Source organism: Myodes glareolus, chromosome 19 (assembly GCF_982192425.1).
Source record: "Myodes glareolus chromosome 19, mMyoGla1.1, whole genome shotgun sequence".
In the NCBI taxonomy this organism is placed as follows: domain Eukaryota; kingdom Metazoa; phylum Chordata; class Mammalia; order Rodentia; family Cricetidae; genus Myodes; species Myodes glareolus.
The window spans coordinates 3,969,412-3,986,215 of record NC_142044.1 but is presented as its reverse complement, the minus strand read 5'-3'; the positions used below and the strand labels follow the sequence as shown (position 1 = coordinate 3,986,215).

Below are 16,804 nucleotides of genomic sequence, written 5' to 3'. Positions count from 1 at the left end.
TTTATTTTTTTTAAATATTTATTATGTATACAATACTCATTCATAGGTGGTTTTTAAACATAAAGCAAAGAAAGCCAGCCTATAAACGGCAATCCTAGAGAACTTAGACAACATGGTGAATCGCTCATTTATTCATGTGTCCCAGAGGAAGAAGTCCATGGTGAATCGCTCATTTATTCTTGTGTCCTAGAGCAAGAGCATAGAGTGGGCCTTACCAGGGAGAAACAGAAAGTCTGCAGAGAATCCATCATCTGTGGACTTTGGTGGACAAAAGCAGCTAAGAAGGTAATTCAGATAAAAGGGAGCCACCTGAGTCAAGGTGAGGCATGGAACATACATAGAACCAAGGAAACAGCCATGGACAAACTAAGAAGGGGAAAACTCATGGTCTAGATGATCATAGTCCATTGCAGTAGACATATGTGCTGTGTAAACCTAAGTTAACAAACAATTAAATGCTCCGTTACTCAGCCAGCTAGCCACATTTCAAACACTAAGTTGTTAAATCTGGCTGTCGACTTAGCCTATTGGAAGGCACGAAAAAAAAAATGTTCATTGTTACAAAAAGTTCTGTTCAGCTGGGCTGGTCTATGGCTTAGAATTAGAAAATTGTGATGTAGGAGCGTACCCTGATGCTTTCCAACTCGTTTGAGGAAGTGGCTTTGGATAGAAAGGATGATTTCCAAGGTCTGAGCTTCAAGGACACTGTGACAATCTCGGCAACCACGGGAGTCAGCGTTAAGGAGCATGGCTGTATGAATCTTTCCGCACTCTGGGCTTGATGGCCTGAGGATGGGACGGGGGCTGCACACACTGGACTTGTGAAACCCATGTTTTTACTCTCCCAGGTGGTGTGGGAATATATGATACTGTGAGAACTTACTCTCTCAGACACTGTCAATAAATGCAGGTCAAAACCAGAGTTCTGTTCCAGTTCTTAAATGTCTATGTGTAAGAAAGCGGATGCCACGTATGTGATCATCTTTTTTCATTGTTAATTTTTCTTTGATTCTATTATATTATTTTTATAGTCTTTTTTCTAAACTAAGTAGACAGTCCACTTAGAAAACATGACAATCAATCATTTAGATGTTCACTTGGTACGTGGCATGGGCCTAGATGATTTAGGAGTGAGAATTAGAGCCCAAAAGCTTAATTAGGGCTTTCTGACCGTGGCTGTCGGGGGCCTCCACTCCATGCAGAACCTTTCAGTACTGCGGATTGCATTATAAAAAGGCCAACAGACACAGACCGCTGCACCTCACCACAGTTTCATGCAAAACAGTTACAGATTTCTTACTTTATCTGGACTTGGTAAAGAAATTTTGATACTGTGTATACAAACCGTACATAAGGGCAGGCCATGTGCCTAGCCAACTCAAAACAAACTCAAGGATAGTTGGGACTTTTTTTGTTTCATTCTGGGCATTTTTTTAACCTTACTAGCCCTTTGCATATATATTATAGTTTTCAATTTGATATTTTTATGGAGAGCAAGTGTGTGTGTGTGTGTGTGTGTGTGTGTGTGTGTGTGTGTTTGCTTCTCTTGCTTTTCCTTTGGATTTTTTTCCTCTTATTTGCTTTGTTTTATTCTGGTTTGTTTTATTTGCCCATTTCTTTCCCTCTTTTTTTTTTTTTAAAGATCTACTTATTATGTATACAATGTTCTGTCTGCATGCATCCCTGCCCACCAGAAGTGGGCACCACATCTCATTACATATGGTTGTGAACCTCGCTGTGGTACAGGAACTGAACTCAGGACCTCTGGAAGAATAGCCGATGTTCCCAACCTCTGAGCCATCTCTTCACTCCTCCCCATTGGCTTTTTAAAGAGAGAAAAGTCATGGAGTTTAATGGATGGGAAGATGGAGAGGATCTGGGAGGAGATGAGGGAGGGAACCATGATCAGAACATACTGGATGAAAAAGATGTATTTTCAACTAAAAAGTGTGAGAACATAAGTTAGGTCCTCACACACCAGCATATTTAAAATGGCTATTAGCATTCTGGTTTTGTTCTGGAGATGAGAGGCAAAGAGAAGACATATGCTAAGAATATATACCACAAGAAGACAAGCATTATCTGTGGGGAAATCTGAGTCAGTTAAACAGAGCTGTCTTTCTTCGCTGGTTTCAGCTTTCTTGTTCGTTCAATCAGTTGCCTGACTGTGCTAAAAACTCTCTTCACACCAGCTGGTAAGCCACGTGTGAAAGGTGCGTATTAAACAAGACCAGAGCAGGTCCCATCTTCACGAATGTTTTTAGAAGGGGAGAGCATGCATCACACTCTTGCAAAAAGAAAAAGAAAAATCCAAGTTTAGGATGTCACTCAGTGGTAGCACAGTGACTCAGTAGTTGTAGGCCAAGTTCAATCCTCATTACAAACTGTGCTATCACGGTGTTAGAGCCGGCGTGTTCCGTGAGAGCACGCTACAACCCAGGAGAACCATACCCAGTCCTGACTTCCCAGCCACAATGCTCCCGGTGTAACACAGACAAGGCTGACAAGGGAGGCACCATCCTCCGCTGAACCCCACATTCACGGTATCACAGCTACCAACATGAGCCCCAGCTCCTCTGCGTAACTGTAGCTTTCTGAGCAAAGACACCCTTGGCCGGTCATGTTGGACTCATGCCACCTCCAGAACAAGGACTACAACGGTGCCCAGGTTTACGTTTTGCAAGTTCCAACCCAAACTGCTCCGTTCCCTTGCACTTTCTCTGGTGGCAAATGAATGTTATTAATTCATCCAGAATCCCCAGACATTTCTAGAGTTTGCTGGAAAGAAGTTCTAGGTCTTAAACAAATTTTCCTTAATCAAATTCCTTGGTGAATGACTTCACAGTCATGCTTACACCTCCTGGCAAGGAGACGGCTAACGACCACAGGCTTGTAGATCCACCATCTGTATCACAGATCACGGATTCACAGATCATTTAGTTCAGTTCACCTCAGTGGAAAAACATCTACAAAGCAGAAACTGGTGTCTCTGACTGGAGGGAGCAGTTTCTCTTTCGCACCCAGGGAGTTCGCTAACTCAAGGACTCCAAGAAGCCCTAGGACAACAGCTTCCTTCACACCCGTCTTCATCTGAACCACACACAAATCTGACCACATGTCTCCCAGAAAATGTGGCAGTTCCCTGGTCCACATCCACACACTCTTCTGTGACTGACACATCTCTACACCAATGGCAATCCACACAGAAAAAATCCTGGGCTTCCCAGGGGACTGAACGATGGCCTCAGCTCTCTGCTTTTCTCCTGAATACCTGGGAGCAAGTATCCAACTGTATCAGACTACAAGATTCCTTACTCAGATTAAAACTACAAAAGGCTGTTGTTGACCTTAAGTGATGTCACATAAGCTGACTGGCAGATTTTTTTTTTCCTTTTTATTACAAGGTCATTAAAAGTCTAGTTGTAAAACTACCAAATTCAAGGAAATGTGATAGCCCCTCAGGGCAAAGAATGGCTTAGCTCTGGCTGAGGTCACTCCCGAGTTCAGATACTGTGACAGGAACCCATAAGCATCCGGTGCCAGCCATGGCAGGGTTGCTAGTGTCCCTTTGAGAGCAACTGCTGCTGGCCAACCTGTTGTGCTCTGGTCCCTACCTGAAAGCTAAGCAATATCTATTGGGATAGATAAGGAACATTCAGATTTTAAACAAACATTGCGTGGGTCAGTCTTATGCAATAGAATTAATGAGAATCTTAAAGCAACACTCTTCTCTGAGGAGGCAAGTGAACAGACAGTTGCCTGCTTGCTGCAATGACCACTCCTCCTCACTAAGAAAACACAGATGACAATCCCAAAATGGTTGTCACTTAGAATGCTGCTGCTGTGGTGTGGCTGTGCCCCTTAAGACTCATGTGTAAGAACTTGAACCCAAACACAGGAGTCTTAAGAGGGTGTAGTGATATCTCACTTGTATTCTAATAAATAAAGCTTGCCTGAGGATCAGAGAGTAAAACAGCCCCACTGGTCAGTCTTACAGACCAGGCAGTGGTGACACACACCTTTAATCCCAGTAGCTACACTAGTTGCCATAGAAACCAGATGTGGTAGTGTATGCCTTTAACCCAGCCATAGACAGGAATATAAGACAGGAGAAGACAGCTCTCAGACAGTCTCATTTAGAGGACTGAGGCAGGATTGCCATTTTGGACTAAGGCAGAGGTAACAGCCAGTGGCTGACTGTTTTGCTTTTCTGACCTTCAAGCAAGCTTTATTTACTAAAATACAGATGAAATAACACTACAAATGGGTCATATAAACTAGCCTCCAGTACAGAGGGTGAGCTCATTATGGCAAGGACAGGGCTGTAGTGAAAACATTTGTCATCTGTCATGGACATGTAGCCCTTTCACCCTTCTGCCACATAACAATAATCATCATCAGATGTGGCTCATGGCTCTGAGGTGTCTCTGTCCCACTAGCACTGAACAGGAAGTCAGATGAGGACACTTGGCATGCTGCCAATGTACTTGCTTCTCTTCAGGGAACCAGCAGTCCCTGCACACCCTGCTTAGAGGCCCGGGAAAGCTGAAAACCAAAAAACCAATACCATTCATTTCTCACCAGAGGCACTGCTCAGACGTGACGAAGCCCGTGTTCATGCACAGTCTAGGTCAAGAACTGGAGACGGCGGCCACTGTGATATCCTCAATGGATAACCTAAGATTCCATGGCAAGTGAATGGACACAAGAATATCTTTCCAAACTTAATAAATGGTACTGAACAACTAGGTATCAATATACACATGGGAGCCCCCGCCTTGCTTCATACTATGTCTAAAACGGGCCAGAGATAGCTCAGCAGGGAGGGTCTGACAAGCTGCATTCAATCTCCAAGATCCATGTGACGGAAAGAAAATGTGACGCAGGAAAGCTGTCCTCTGTCCTTCATCGGCATATGCACACACAAATGAATTAATAACTAGTAATAACTAGACCAGGTGGAGAAGGTGCACATCTTTAATTCCAGCACTCAGGAGGCCGAGGCAGGTCAACCTCTGTGTTTGATGCCAACCTGGTTTATACAGCGAGTTTCAGGATGGCCAGAGTTATGCAGAGAAACCCTTCTCAAAAGTCTATTAATAATAATAATAACAACAACAATAATAATAATAAATGCAAATTTAGAGCCAGACGTATTGGTGCATGCCTTTGGTTCTCACGCTTGAGAGGCAGAGACAGGCAGATATCTCTGTGAGTTTGAAGACAGTATGGGCTACATATTGAGTTCCAGGACAAACAGCGCTACATAGACCCTTGTCTTCAAAAGATAGATAGATAGATAAATAAAATCAGAAAAAACTATAAAATTATTTTTAAGTGGATCAGAAACCAACATCTAAAAGGGGGAAGTACTAGCTATTCAGAAATACACACAAGAAAATTGTTGAGACATTGGTTTAGACACGCACGAGAAAATTGTTGCAACTTTGGTTTAGCTGCACATAAGAAACTTGTTAAGGCATTGGTGAAAAAAGATAAATTTGATCTGATTATATAATGCAAGGACTCACTAAAGCATACAGATGATAGTGACTTATATCCATTCCCCTTACCTAAAGAACTCTTTACAGTTTAATAAAAAAAAAAAACATAAATTGCCATTGAACAGACGCTCCACATAAGACAAAAAGCAAACAATTACATGAAACAGTACTCAGACTCAGGGCACAGCATAGTAACGCAGACGATTGGAAACAGCAGACTGAACGGACGCCACCACACAATTTCTAAATCAGCTGCAGTTAAGCAGACTACTCATATGGGCATGCGGTGTGGAGAGCAGGAAAACCTTACATCACTGATGGGAATGAAAATCACTCATAAGCTCTGTATCTTATCTATGTGCCTGACAAAACCCACATCCACCTCACAGTCCAGCAATTAACTCCAGCCCTAGACACCCACCAGAAATGAAAGACCACACTTAGTAAAACATACACCTGTCTGTTCAGCAAAGTGTTCATCATGATAACCCCAAACTGGAAACAACCAATACCCACTTACAAACGAACTGCTCAATAAACTATGATAGGTACTCACCTAGGAATACTGATCAGAGATTTAAAAACACAGACTGTTTACAGACAAGGAAAAATAAATAAATCCAAAAATATGCTAAATGAAAGAAGACAATATAAAAGAATATAATGCATTCAACTTCCATGGAACTTTACAGGAAGGAATGTTACAGTGACAGAGGCCGATTAGCAATTGCGAAAAGCCAGGAGAAAGAATGTTTCAAGGTCAAAGAGGTTCATTTTAGGGTAAAAACTTTCTACATTGTGGCTCTGACATTGACTACCCAACCATAAATAATTACTAAAATTCTACATTTATGCACTTAGAACTTAAGACTCTAAAACATGAAAATAAACAAAAACGGTTGTGCTGTGACGTGCTGAACCGCAGAAGCTCTCAGTTTGTTACAAAGTGCACACACATAAACACACTGGATTATTGACAATTCAGGCTGACAAAAGCTGCAAAGAGCTACACTGTTTTAAAAAAAGAATGGCATACAACATTTTTAGCGTCCACCATTTGTAAAGTTCCAAAGAGTTGAAGGTGATAACTGCACAGCATAAGCTTCTCCTAACCCCACACAAATATTTAAGATTTAAAGCAAAACAAAATATAACCTAAGAGACAAGACAGAAATATTCCTCCACGTATTTGAACATAACAAATTACCGGCAAACGCTCCATTTTATTATGCAGCCCCTTGAATGGAGAACAGAAAATGCTGTGTGTTCTGGGACTCACCTCGGGCGCCCCATCCTTGAAGCTCTCGCTGTAGGTGCTGTCGGGGGTGCTGCGCTGGTCGTCCTTGAGATAGGAGCTGTGGCAGGCGATGGAGGGCAGGTCATACTGTGTCTGTTCGAAGATGACCACACGCTGCTCCTCGCCATCCGCGCGGGGATAGTGCACCGGGGGTGCCACAAACACCGGCGTGAAGTCCTCGGCTTTCACCACGGTGATGCCCGACACCGGGATGACGGCCGGGCTCTCGCTGATGGACACACTGTACTGCTCGCGCTTCGAGCTCTCCACATGGTCCTGGCTGAGACACAGGTTTACCGGGACCGTCTTCAGCACCTGCACTCGGTTCTCGCCTCCGCTGAGAGTGCTCTGGGCTTCGCTGGGGCCGAGGCAGTTTCTGTGTGTTCAGAGCCGTGACATAATAGAATTAGAACAAACCTCCACTTTTAAAACCTGATAGGACAACTCTTCCAGGCAGCCATTCTGCTAAACCAGGAGGGGAAGGGCTGGTGGGAACTTCATAATGGGGTGTCATGGATCTTTGTGTCATTAGAACTTAGACAGCTAAGAATGTGTGCCCCTGAGTGACAGAGTGAAGTCTCAACCTTCTATAGAACATACACCCCACTTTAAAAAAAAAAAGGTTTAAAAGTGACCCTAAATTCTCTCTTGGCTTGAGATCTAACTTTCAGCTTTGCAGAAACAGAAGAGCTGGGAGACTGGATATCAGAAGGAGCCAGGAAGACACGTCAAGGCAGGTTTCCTTATTGGCAAGAGAAATTTATCAACATGGCAGACACATGAGGAGAAAGGGTGGAAGGACCAGTCTAGAGTAAAATTAACTATTCAAACCTAACTAGCAGCCCTGCATGATGACTCATGCTATTAATACCTGTACTCAGGAGGCAAAGGCAAGTGAATCCTCAAGTTCAAGGCCAACTTGGTCAACATAGCAAGTTCCAGGCCAGCCGGGGCTACACAGTGAAACACTGTCTTAATTAAATATAAACTCTGAACATCCAACAATAGGTAGATATTGTGATATTATTTGCTCAAATAATCAAATCAAAAGGAAAGTATGAAGTATTGCGACTTTTGAGGCAGTGACTGAAACTGGATTTGGCAATATTTAATATTGTTAATTTAGTTGTTGATAAGATTTTGTTTATAATAAACTTCATTTATTTATAATAAATGCCCTTAGTTTTTAGAGCTACAAATTGGAAGCAAAGATGAAATGATTTGACAGTGAAATTTAAGGTGTTTGAGGAGAGCATGGTGGCTAACAGGAAAAATAGAAAGTCTGTGGTTGCTGCACTGCCCAGGGATGGCGATGGGGCTCACGGCTCCGTTCTCTGTAGATGGACACAAACTCTCCAAAGGAGAAAATGATCACTGTCGCGGCTCATGCTTGCAATCCCAGCAACTGGGAGGCTAAATCTGAAGCCAGCCTGGGCTACTTACTGAGTTCCAGGCCAACCTGGGCTATCATCGAGTGAAACCTTGTCTCAATCAGAGAGAGGAGAAAATAGACATGGCAATTTGAAGGGCTAACAGGAAGGATATTTTTCACTATTTTGTGAACAAAATAATTCATGATCATGATACTTTCATCGGCTAAGAAATAACAGTTCATGATAGTTCAGCATTTAATTACTTTAGGGGTCTAAGAAAGTACTTACGGGGTCTAAGTACAATGGAATCATTGACCATGCTGTGGTATGGAGAAGAAAGCAGTCCAGAAAGGTAAGTTTTGGCAGGATATAATGAGATACTTTCATTTGTTTTAAAGAATGTGTGTAGAGATCAGTATAAAGAGGAATGTGAGGTTACTGTGGCTATTAAAATATGATCTTGTTAACAGGGTCCTCTGCTCAGTTAAGCTTGTGGAAAGGGAATTTGTGAATGGCTTTCTAGTACACAGAGAAGAGAGAGTATGAGGTTTTATTGACCCTCTTCTTTGTTCGTTGTGAACTGAGTTACTTTTATCTAGCATGTCCTACATGGGGTCAATTGACATATTTTGTTGAGAGAAATAACTGTCTGGATAAAGTTGGTTTTCTCAAGAATTCTCTCTCAGTTTCTCTCCATAAAGGAGATGCAAGAGTCTCTGCGCTTACTTACCAAGCAAGAGGTGACGGTTTTAGCTGCGAATTTTCAGCGAGAACTTCAAAGGAAAGCTTCAGAAAGAAGGACTCTCCATAAACCAAGCCAGCAGAAAGACACTGGAGTGTCTGAGGCTTTCACGGATATGCAGCAATGACTCTAAAAATTAACTCCCCGAAGAATAAATGCTATAGGTATACAGACATATGGCTTTAAGTGCTAAGCTGTTCTCGTGGTCAAACAACAGAGTGACCACATGGAAGACACAGTGAAGGCCTAGGCATGTTTAAAGTAACTCCAATGAGCCAAACGATGTCAAAGTTCAGGCCACCCATTTGCATCAGCATTTCAAAAAAGCCCTGTTCTGAATACTCCATGGAATGTTAATGGGTGCTCCGTGAAAAGAGGAACCCACTATAAAATTAGTGTTAAAAAACAAACAGGGAAAAACTATGTTGCCATAACAAGACCACCTTAGTGATCCAAGCAAGACGCCATAAGCGCCCCTGGGCGTTCCGTCATCGCTTTTGCTGTAGTCTAGGACTTACTAACCCATTTCGTCCAGGACCATCAATCTTTGTGGACCATGCACTGAAGGCGGGCTTCAAATGGGCTCTTCTACACAGACTGTAAACATGGCAATAGCCCCTCCTTAGCCACCTGAGACCCGACACACACAGTACTACTGGCTTGCCAAAAGATTCTTATCTCTCTTTACTCTATTTCAAACCAGATTTCTTCATTCTCTGCTTATTACAAGAACATGAGTTTTAAGCAAAGAGCCCAAGTCAAAATATCTTTCAGTGTTCTTATTATCAAGTAAATAAGCAAACTACAGAGGTACATAAACCTAGTCAAATTGTTTGTATAAAAAAAAAATTCAGAGGGGCTGGAGAGATGGCTCAGTGGTTAAGAGCACTGACTGTTCTTCCAGAGGACCTGAGTTCAAGTCCCAGCAACCATAGTGGTTCACAACCATCTGTAATGAGATCTGGCGCCCTCTTCTGGCGTGCAGGCATACATGGAGGCAGAATGTTGTATACATAATAAATAAATCTTAAAAAAAAAAAATCAGATTCCTCTTTGGCCTCAGCAGCAGGATGAGGAAAGAAGTGTCATTGGAAAGCACCACCATAAGACACACACGTTCTGCCGCCGGTGTGACTCTAAGGCCTGCCACCTTCAGAAAGAAGTCAACCTGTGGCAAATGTTGCTACATTGCCAAGTGCAAGAGAAAGTAAAAGATGAAGCGCTCCTGGGACTGGTCAGATGAGGCACCTAAAAATCGTCTATTGGAGATTCGGACATGGATCCTGTGAAGGGATCCATGAGGATCCCAAGAGGGCAGCTGTTGCAGTATCTAGTTCATCTTGAGGATTTCAATTCATCATAACATAAACGTTCTAGTTTCAAAAAAAAAAAATCATAGATTCAGGAAGACTTAATGCCACAGAATTTCAAAAATACAACTCCCCCAAAGGGGTAATTAGAGCAAAGTATGATGAGTGATTTGTACAGCAAGCAAAGCTTCCGATCCCTTCTGGTCCCTTCTTCTTCACATAATCCTATTCAGAAGAGAAGGGACCCTGCAGTCGCTCCAGACTGCGACAGCAAGCATGTAGTCCTGCTGAGACAGGACGGGGAAGTCATCTACGTCACAACTGAAAGGTGACAAGCTACACATACCAAGTGACACCCTCCACCTGGCTTCATCAGAAATAAAGTCATAATTGCCCCTTTCTGTCTTCCTGCCACCCAGCTCCCCTGAATGGCATGCGATCTCCTAACATCTGGTGGCTGCTGGCAGCCACTCAGAGTCTCTACCAGTTGCCTCTCTGGGCTCAGTACTGCATTTCCCTCACCTAGGGAATCCTTGAAGAGTCCCATTCCCTTAGGGCCAGACCACAGGAGCATGTGGGACTAAGCAGAGACTGCAATCAACAACAACCTCTTCCTGGCTACCACCCAGAGCTCCTCGTGAGCACCTCATCTGAGGGAACTTGTTGTTGACCCTCTGGATGCACAGGAAAATGTGCCTTTTCCTAGTGAGAGATCAAGTTTTGGTCCAGACTCCCAAAAGACAAACAAAAACAAGGCTTTGACCCTACCTCTTTTAAAAAACAAATTTCCAGCTCAAGTTATACTTGTGATCTAATTTTATGTGCATGAATGGTTTTGCCTACAGGCACCTACAGGCAGTGCTTGCACGTCCGAGACCCGAGGAGATCACAAGAGAGTAACAGATCCCCTGAAACTGGAGTTAGGAAGATTGTGAACCACCAAGGTCTTGAGCAAGAAGACCGATTGCTCACTGAGTCTCTCCAAAGGCCATTTGGGAGGTGGGCAGTTTTTGGAGACAGGGTCTTTCTATGTATTCCTGGCTGTCTAGGAACTCAAGATGTCTCATACTCAGAGATCTACCTTCCTCTACTTCCCAAGTGCTGGGGTCAAAGGTGTGTGCCATTGTGCCTGGCTATCTTTCTCAAAAAACATAGAAAAGGAGTCATTTCTAGGGGCAAATGTATTCCCTTACGTGGATCGTACCTCTTATCCTGGTCTTCTTGGCTGTCACTTGCTTTGCTCACAGACAGAAGTCTCTTGTCTCGAGGAACCTGGAAATTGACAGAGAACTGTCAGACGTAATGACCATGTGCAGAGGAAGACACCAGCGCAGGCAAAGAGGTGAAATGGATCTTTCTTTCTGAAGAAGTAGAAGGTTACTGCTGGGAAATGAATGAGTAGCCTGGGTGGAAGCGGAGACAGAGGTGTGACCAGTGCTGGTTCATGCCAGTCGTGAGTCAACTGACCCAAGAGATGTTCTTATGTGTCCCAGTCTCAGGAACAGGTGAGACAACGTCATGTGTATGGGGTGAAGACAGGCATGAAAGAAAGTAACCCACTGAGAAACATGGAGTAAGATTCCTCTCTGGAGTTGGACACCAGGTGCTCCTGAGAGCATGGGGAGGGTCCTGGGTGGAGCGTGATGGTTGAACAAGTCAATTAAAGAGCATCTAATAGAAGCACTCCATAACCCCTGGCAAGGAAGCTGTCTTCAGTCTTTCTAATGCATTTCATTCCTAAGCACGACACCAACATATCACCAGACACATTTCTCTGAGTAAAGGGAGACGCCACCCAATCCAGACATATGAATAGTAAATGGTTTGGATTTGGTTGCATTGGTAGAGTCTTTGCATTTGTTTTGGGACTTGTTTGTTTGTGGGCAACTTCGAAGAGCTTCTTCTTAGCCAATAGTATCAGTGTTTTAAGGTAAACACACTGATGGGAAGGATCCTACTATAGACTCCTCTAGGAATTCCCATGGCTTCCATTCAGCCAAATACATCTACAAGCTGAGTTGGCTGAACTAAGAGAGGAGCAAAAGTCATTCGGAAGTTGGAAACCTAAAGTTTGACCACTCAAGTCTAAGTCAGACTCAGTTCCGTGTATCTCATCTGTAAACTGGACTTCATGATAATTCTGAACTCAGAGGTCTGTGATGGGGTTGGAGCTCCATGTCCAAGTGATCAGGAGCGGCTGGTACTTTATCCAGGTAAACCAGCTGTAAGGTCTTCTTCATCCTTCCTGCAGGAGATGCAGGGTCAGCACGCTTCTTGTCTATCTCCTCATGTGACATCCTCTGACATGTCACCATGCCGCAAGAAGGCCCTGGCCAGTCACCAGTGCTGTGTTTAGATGCTCCATCCTCCAGAATCATAAGCAAAACAAACGTCAACACGTTATGAATTATCTGGGGTATTCAGAAATGGAAAATGGACTCAGACATAAGCTAAACCTTCTTTTAGGTATTTATCTAATTCAATCTGCTATGTTTTTCAGGCATGTCTAAAATGCATGGAAAGGTCATGCTTAACTTTGGAGGAACTACTGCTACTGGGAGTCCTTAGGAGGCCATCCATCACTTAATAAAGAAAAGGATGTAATTTGGGTATACGGTAAGTTTTGTGTAAACTCACTACCCTGTATCTCAAAATATTCACCAATAGATCTGAGCTTGAGTCGTGATGTTTGCATACATGCAAGAGGAGATAACGCACACAGTCTCACATTTCCCAACATCCAGCTGTCCATACTCAAGTTTCTGAGTCAACCACTGATCCTGTGGTGTTGTGAGGGCCAGAGTTACAATACAAAGTTTAATTACTGTGCCTCAGAGATCCATGAAACAAAAATGTCCCTGATCAGCAAGCTCCCTACCCCAGGACAGACAGTTACTGGAAGGCTGGAGGACATTTTCGGGAGATTAACAACCCACATTTCCATTCCCCTAAACAAGTTTGTTGGACTCATCTGCATGGATATGCTTGATCACATGTGAGAGGGAGGTATGTGGGCAGGAAATATGTCAGGATGTGTGCTTGCCAGATTGCTGGCAGGAGGTGCGCAGGCAGGAAGTAATCGGGATGTATACTTGCCCCTGATTGGACCTCGAGGGAAATGCCCTGCAAATCCTGACTCAGGGCCATTTCAGGGAACCAGATAAGGACCTGGCCAGAGCCCACCCACCTGGCAAGTATTTAATTAAAGCTTGCTTCAAATTTGGCTTTAAGGTGTGGCAGCGGTCTCATTCTCTATCAGTGGGATTAGCAGTAAACCTGGGATGCTCCTTTGTCAGTTAATGACTAATTACTTGGTCTCAAGGTTAGCCGATCTTTTTTACTAACACAAACCAAATATGCCACCAAATATAGGTAACTGAAGGTATGTTCATCTCACAATGACAAAAGTTCTGTCTGAAAGAACAACGGGGCAAGGGAGATGGCATACAGGGTAAAGTGCAGCATGGGATTGTGACCTGAGTTGGGTCCCCAGAACACATAAAGGTTCACATCTCTAACGCCAGCATTTTTGCTATGAATTTAGAAGTAGAGACAGGACAAGCAGCCAGGAGCCCGAAGCCAGCTACCTGGAGTAAGCTGCAGAGACGTACAAACAAGAGACCTGCCCACCACACCCTCGCTCTCAAACACACAGTAAATAAACTTACTAAAGTTAAAAAATTAAACATATTAATATATTTCTTTCCTTTCTCTTTCTTTTGTTTTGTTTTTCAAGACAGGATTTCTCTGTAGCTTTAGAGCCTATCCTGAAACTAGCACTTATAGACCAGGTTGGCCTCAAACTCACAAAGATCCACCTGTCTCTACCTCCTGAGTGCTGGGATTAAAGGCATACGCCGCGGCCACCACCACCTGGCTTAATATATTTCTTTAAAGCCTTTTAAAACGACTAATTGTCATACTGGTCATAAAAGTCAGAAGAAATTATCTTGATCTGAACTCTTAAAACAGGGACATTTGAATAATTTGTCAATAGACTTTTTTCTTAATTGCTAAAACTGTCAAATGTTGACTATTTTTCTGCAATAAGGAAAAGATGCCTATCCATTTCTCTCTGAGCAACAGACTGAAAAACAAACCAAGAGAATGCCCAGGAATCCCGGGCCTTGAACTCAGAGATCAGCTGGCTTCTGCCTCCACTGCTGAGATTAAAGGTTTGCCAACCATGGCTGGCTCTATTTTTGTGTTTTACAAATGAACTATTCAGTCAGGAAAGATGAAGAGAAATCACAAACAGAAAAGAGGAAAAAACAAAGCTACCAGAACCCATTTTGGGGTTCGGGCTTCTTTTCTGCAGGTTTAAGTCTGCCCTTTCTCTGCACCCTGCCATCCAGGGCCCACATCCCCCAGCATTAAGTCCCTTCCTGATATATCAGGAGCCTCACTGGCATCTTTAAAGCTTCAAGAGAAAGCTATCGGTATCTGTGAACACAGTCTTCCTGGGTAAGGAGGAGAAAGCCAAGCTAGATGAGCAAAAGTTCCCATGAGATAACCTAGCACTTTCTAATAAAGGATGTGTTAACTTGAGGAAATAATGTGCTCAGCTAAAATGCTCTTCCGGGCCTACCTGTACCCCTCCATGCCCGTTCAACACCTTGCCCTCTGTCTTAGGTGAGGCATGAAAAGACCTGTACCCCTCCATGCCCGTGCCCTACACCTTACTCTCTGTCTTAGGTGAGCACTCAGAAGCAGAGACCCAAGGTCAAATTGTTGTTCTTGGAGGTTTTGTCCGAAAGCTGATTTCCCCACAATGGAAGGTGAATGACGGATGGCAGCCAGCTTCCCACCATCAGGTCGGCACTCCCACCATGCTGCATCAGCTAACGGCCCAGCACAGCCACAAATGTTCCTCATTGGCTAAATAAAACACGTGTTGATCTTCACGTGAACAGTTCTCAGAGGGCGGCTCACAGCTTGTCACACTTAAACCCACTTGTTTCTTGCTTAACTACCTGCAATACTGACTTTAAAAAATGTCCGGCCAGTGTTTCTTCTCATGTTTTAAAGACTTTTAAAGACTTTTTCAAAATGGAAACAAATGGACACAGTTAGGAGGTGGATTTGCTGAAGGTCCCTCACTGATGTACTCCCTGGGAGAGTCCCCAGAAAACAGGCATCTAGAGGGCCCGAATGTTTCTCATTAAACTGAAAAACCAAGAGATGAGTAAATGCTGATGGCTGAAAAATGGCTAATGATGGTATAGTCCCGTAGAGTGGAGCTCCTGACCAGAAGGGAAACAAGTGACGGTCCAGCTCTAGGGGATCTGGCACACACATGCACACGTATGCACACACACACACACACACATGCGTACACACAGATATACATATATAATTTTTTTGATTTTTTTTTTTTACTGAGCTCTACATTTTTCTCTGCTCCCCTCCCTGCCTCTCTTTCCCTTCCCCTTCAACCCTCTCCTCCCAAGGTCCCCATGCTCCCAATTTACTCAGGAGATCTTGTCTTTTTCTACTTCCCAGATAAATATGTTTTTAAAAGAAATAAGTATCCCTAATTTAAATTTCTGAGTAGAAATAAAGGTGAGTTTCATAAAGGAGGGGCAACACAAAAAGAAGCAGAATTCCACCAAAGTCCCCTGGCCTAAAGCTAAGAACCCGTCCCACCTTGCCATGATAAAACACGGCCCTGGGGGGGGAGGGGAGGCCGCTCGGGACCCACAGACCCACCTTGTAATAGTCGTAGAGGAGGCCAAGGGCAGCGGCGCTGTCCTCATCCCCATTGATGCTCATCATGGCCTTGGTGGCCGCGGTCAGGGGGTTCTCCAGGTATGACTTCCAGGCTTCATCTTCGCTGGTGTAGGCTCTCCGGCTGTTGAACGGAGGGTCACTGGGCATGGGCACTAAGGCCACTAGTCTTTTATTGCTGTAAGAACAAGAGAGACGTAAGGCTCGGTATCAGGGAACTTTTCCATTTTCCCGCTGATCCCCTACCTGTCATGTGGTTACCCGGGTTTGTATTCCCCAGAGAAAGGCAGTTTAAGATGGGAACGACCGCCACGCTGCACTTAGCCCCAGTGTACATTGTCCCTGAGCAGGAAGAGTGGTGACAGATTTGTCAAAGGTGCTGAGGGGAGACAGCTCGGGGAGGCAGAGGGCCGCTTGCTCTTCAGAAGGCCCAGGTTCAGCTCCAGCACCCGTCCAGAACTACAGTACCAGAGAGCCAGCCACTCTGTAGCCTCTGCAGTGAACTCCACTCACGTAGCACACGTAAGCACATAAACTCTCTCTGACACAGACACACACATGCACACACATAAATAAGTATTTTTAAGGGTAGTATATCCAGTTAGTTTATGTTGCTCTCCTTAAAACTTAGTTTTCTGTATCAAATCATCCTGAATAATTTCATTAATGAGCATTAGAATGAAAGCCTGTGAGAATAATTTTCCTTAAACTAAATTCTAACTTAAAACATCATTAGTCACATATAATCAATAGGTCAATGATTCAAATTGATTTTTTAGATAATTTAATCTTGCTTGAAATTCGTAGGACATTATAGACCAATCTAAACATCTTCATGAGAACAGCAACAT

At 43.7% G+C, this 16,804-nt stretch overlaps 1 protein-coding gene across 6 annotated transcripts in view; it reads right to left on the bottom strand.

The window, feature by feature from the left end:
* Positions 1-16,804, bottom strand: part of Grhl2 (grainyhead like transcription factor 2) — a 121,271-nt gene that overhangs the window by 76,083 nt on the left and 28,384 nt on the right. For all 6 annotated transcript variants that reach the window (XM_085679085.2, XM_085679088.2, XM_085679087.2 and 3 more), the window contains 3 exons: positions 15,936-16,131; positions 11,431-11,498; positions 6,784-7,177 (listed from right to left, as the gene is read on the bottom strand). In XM_085679085.2, coding sequence (XP_085535211.2) covers positions 6,784-7,177; positions 11,431-11,498; positions 15,936-16,103 — 630 coding nt within the window. In that variant the 5' untranslated portion in view covers positions 16,104-16,131. The remainder of the gene's footprint in view (positions 1-6,783; positions 7,178-11,430; positions 11,499-15,935; positions 16,132-16,804) is intronic.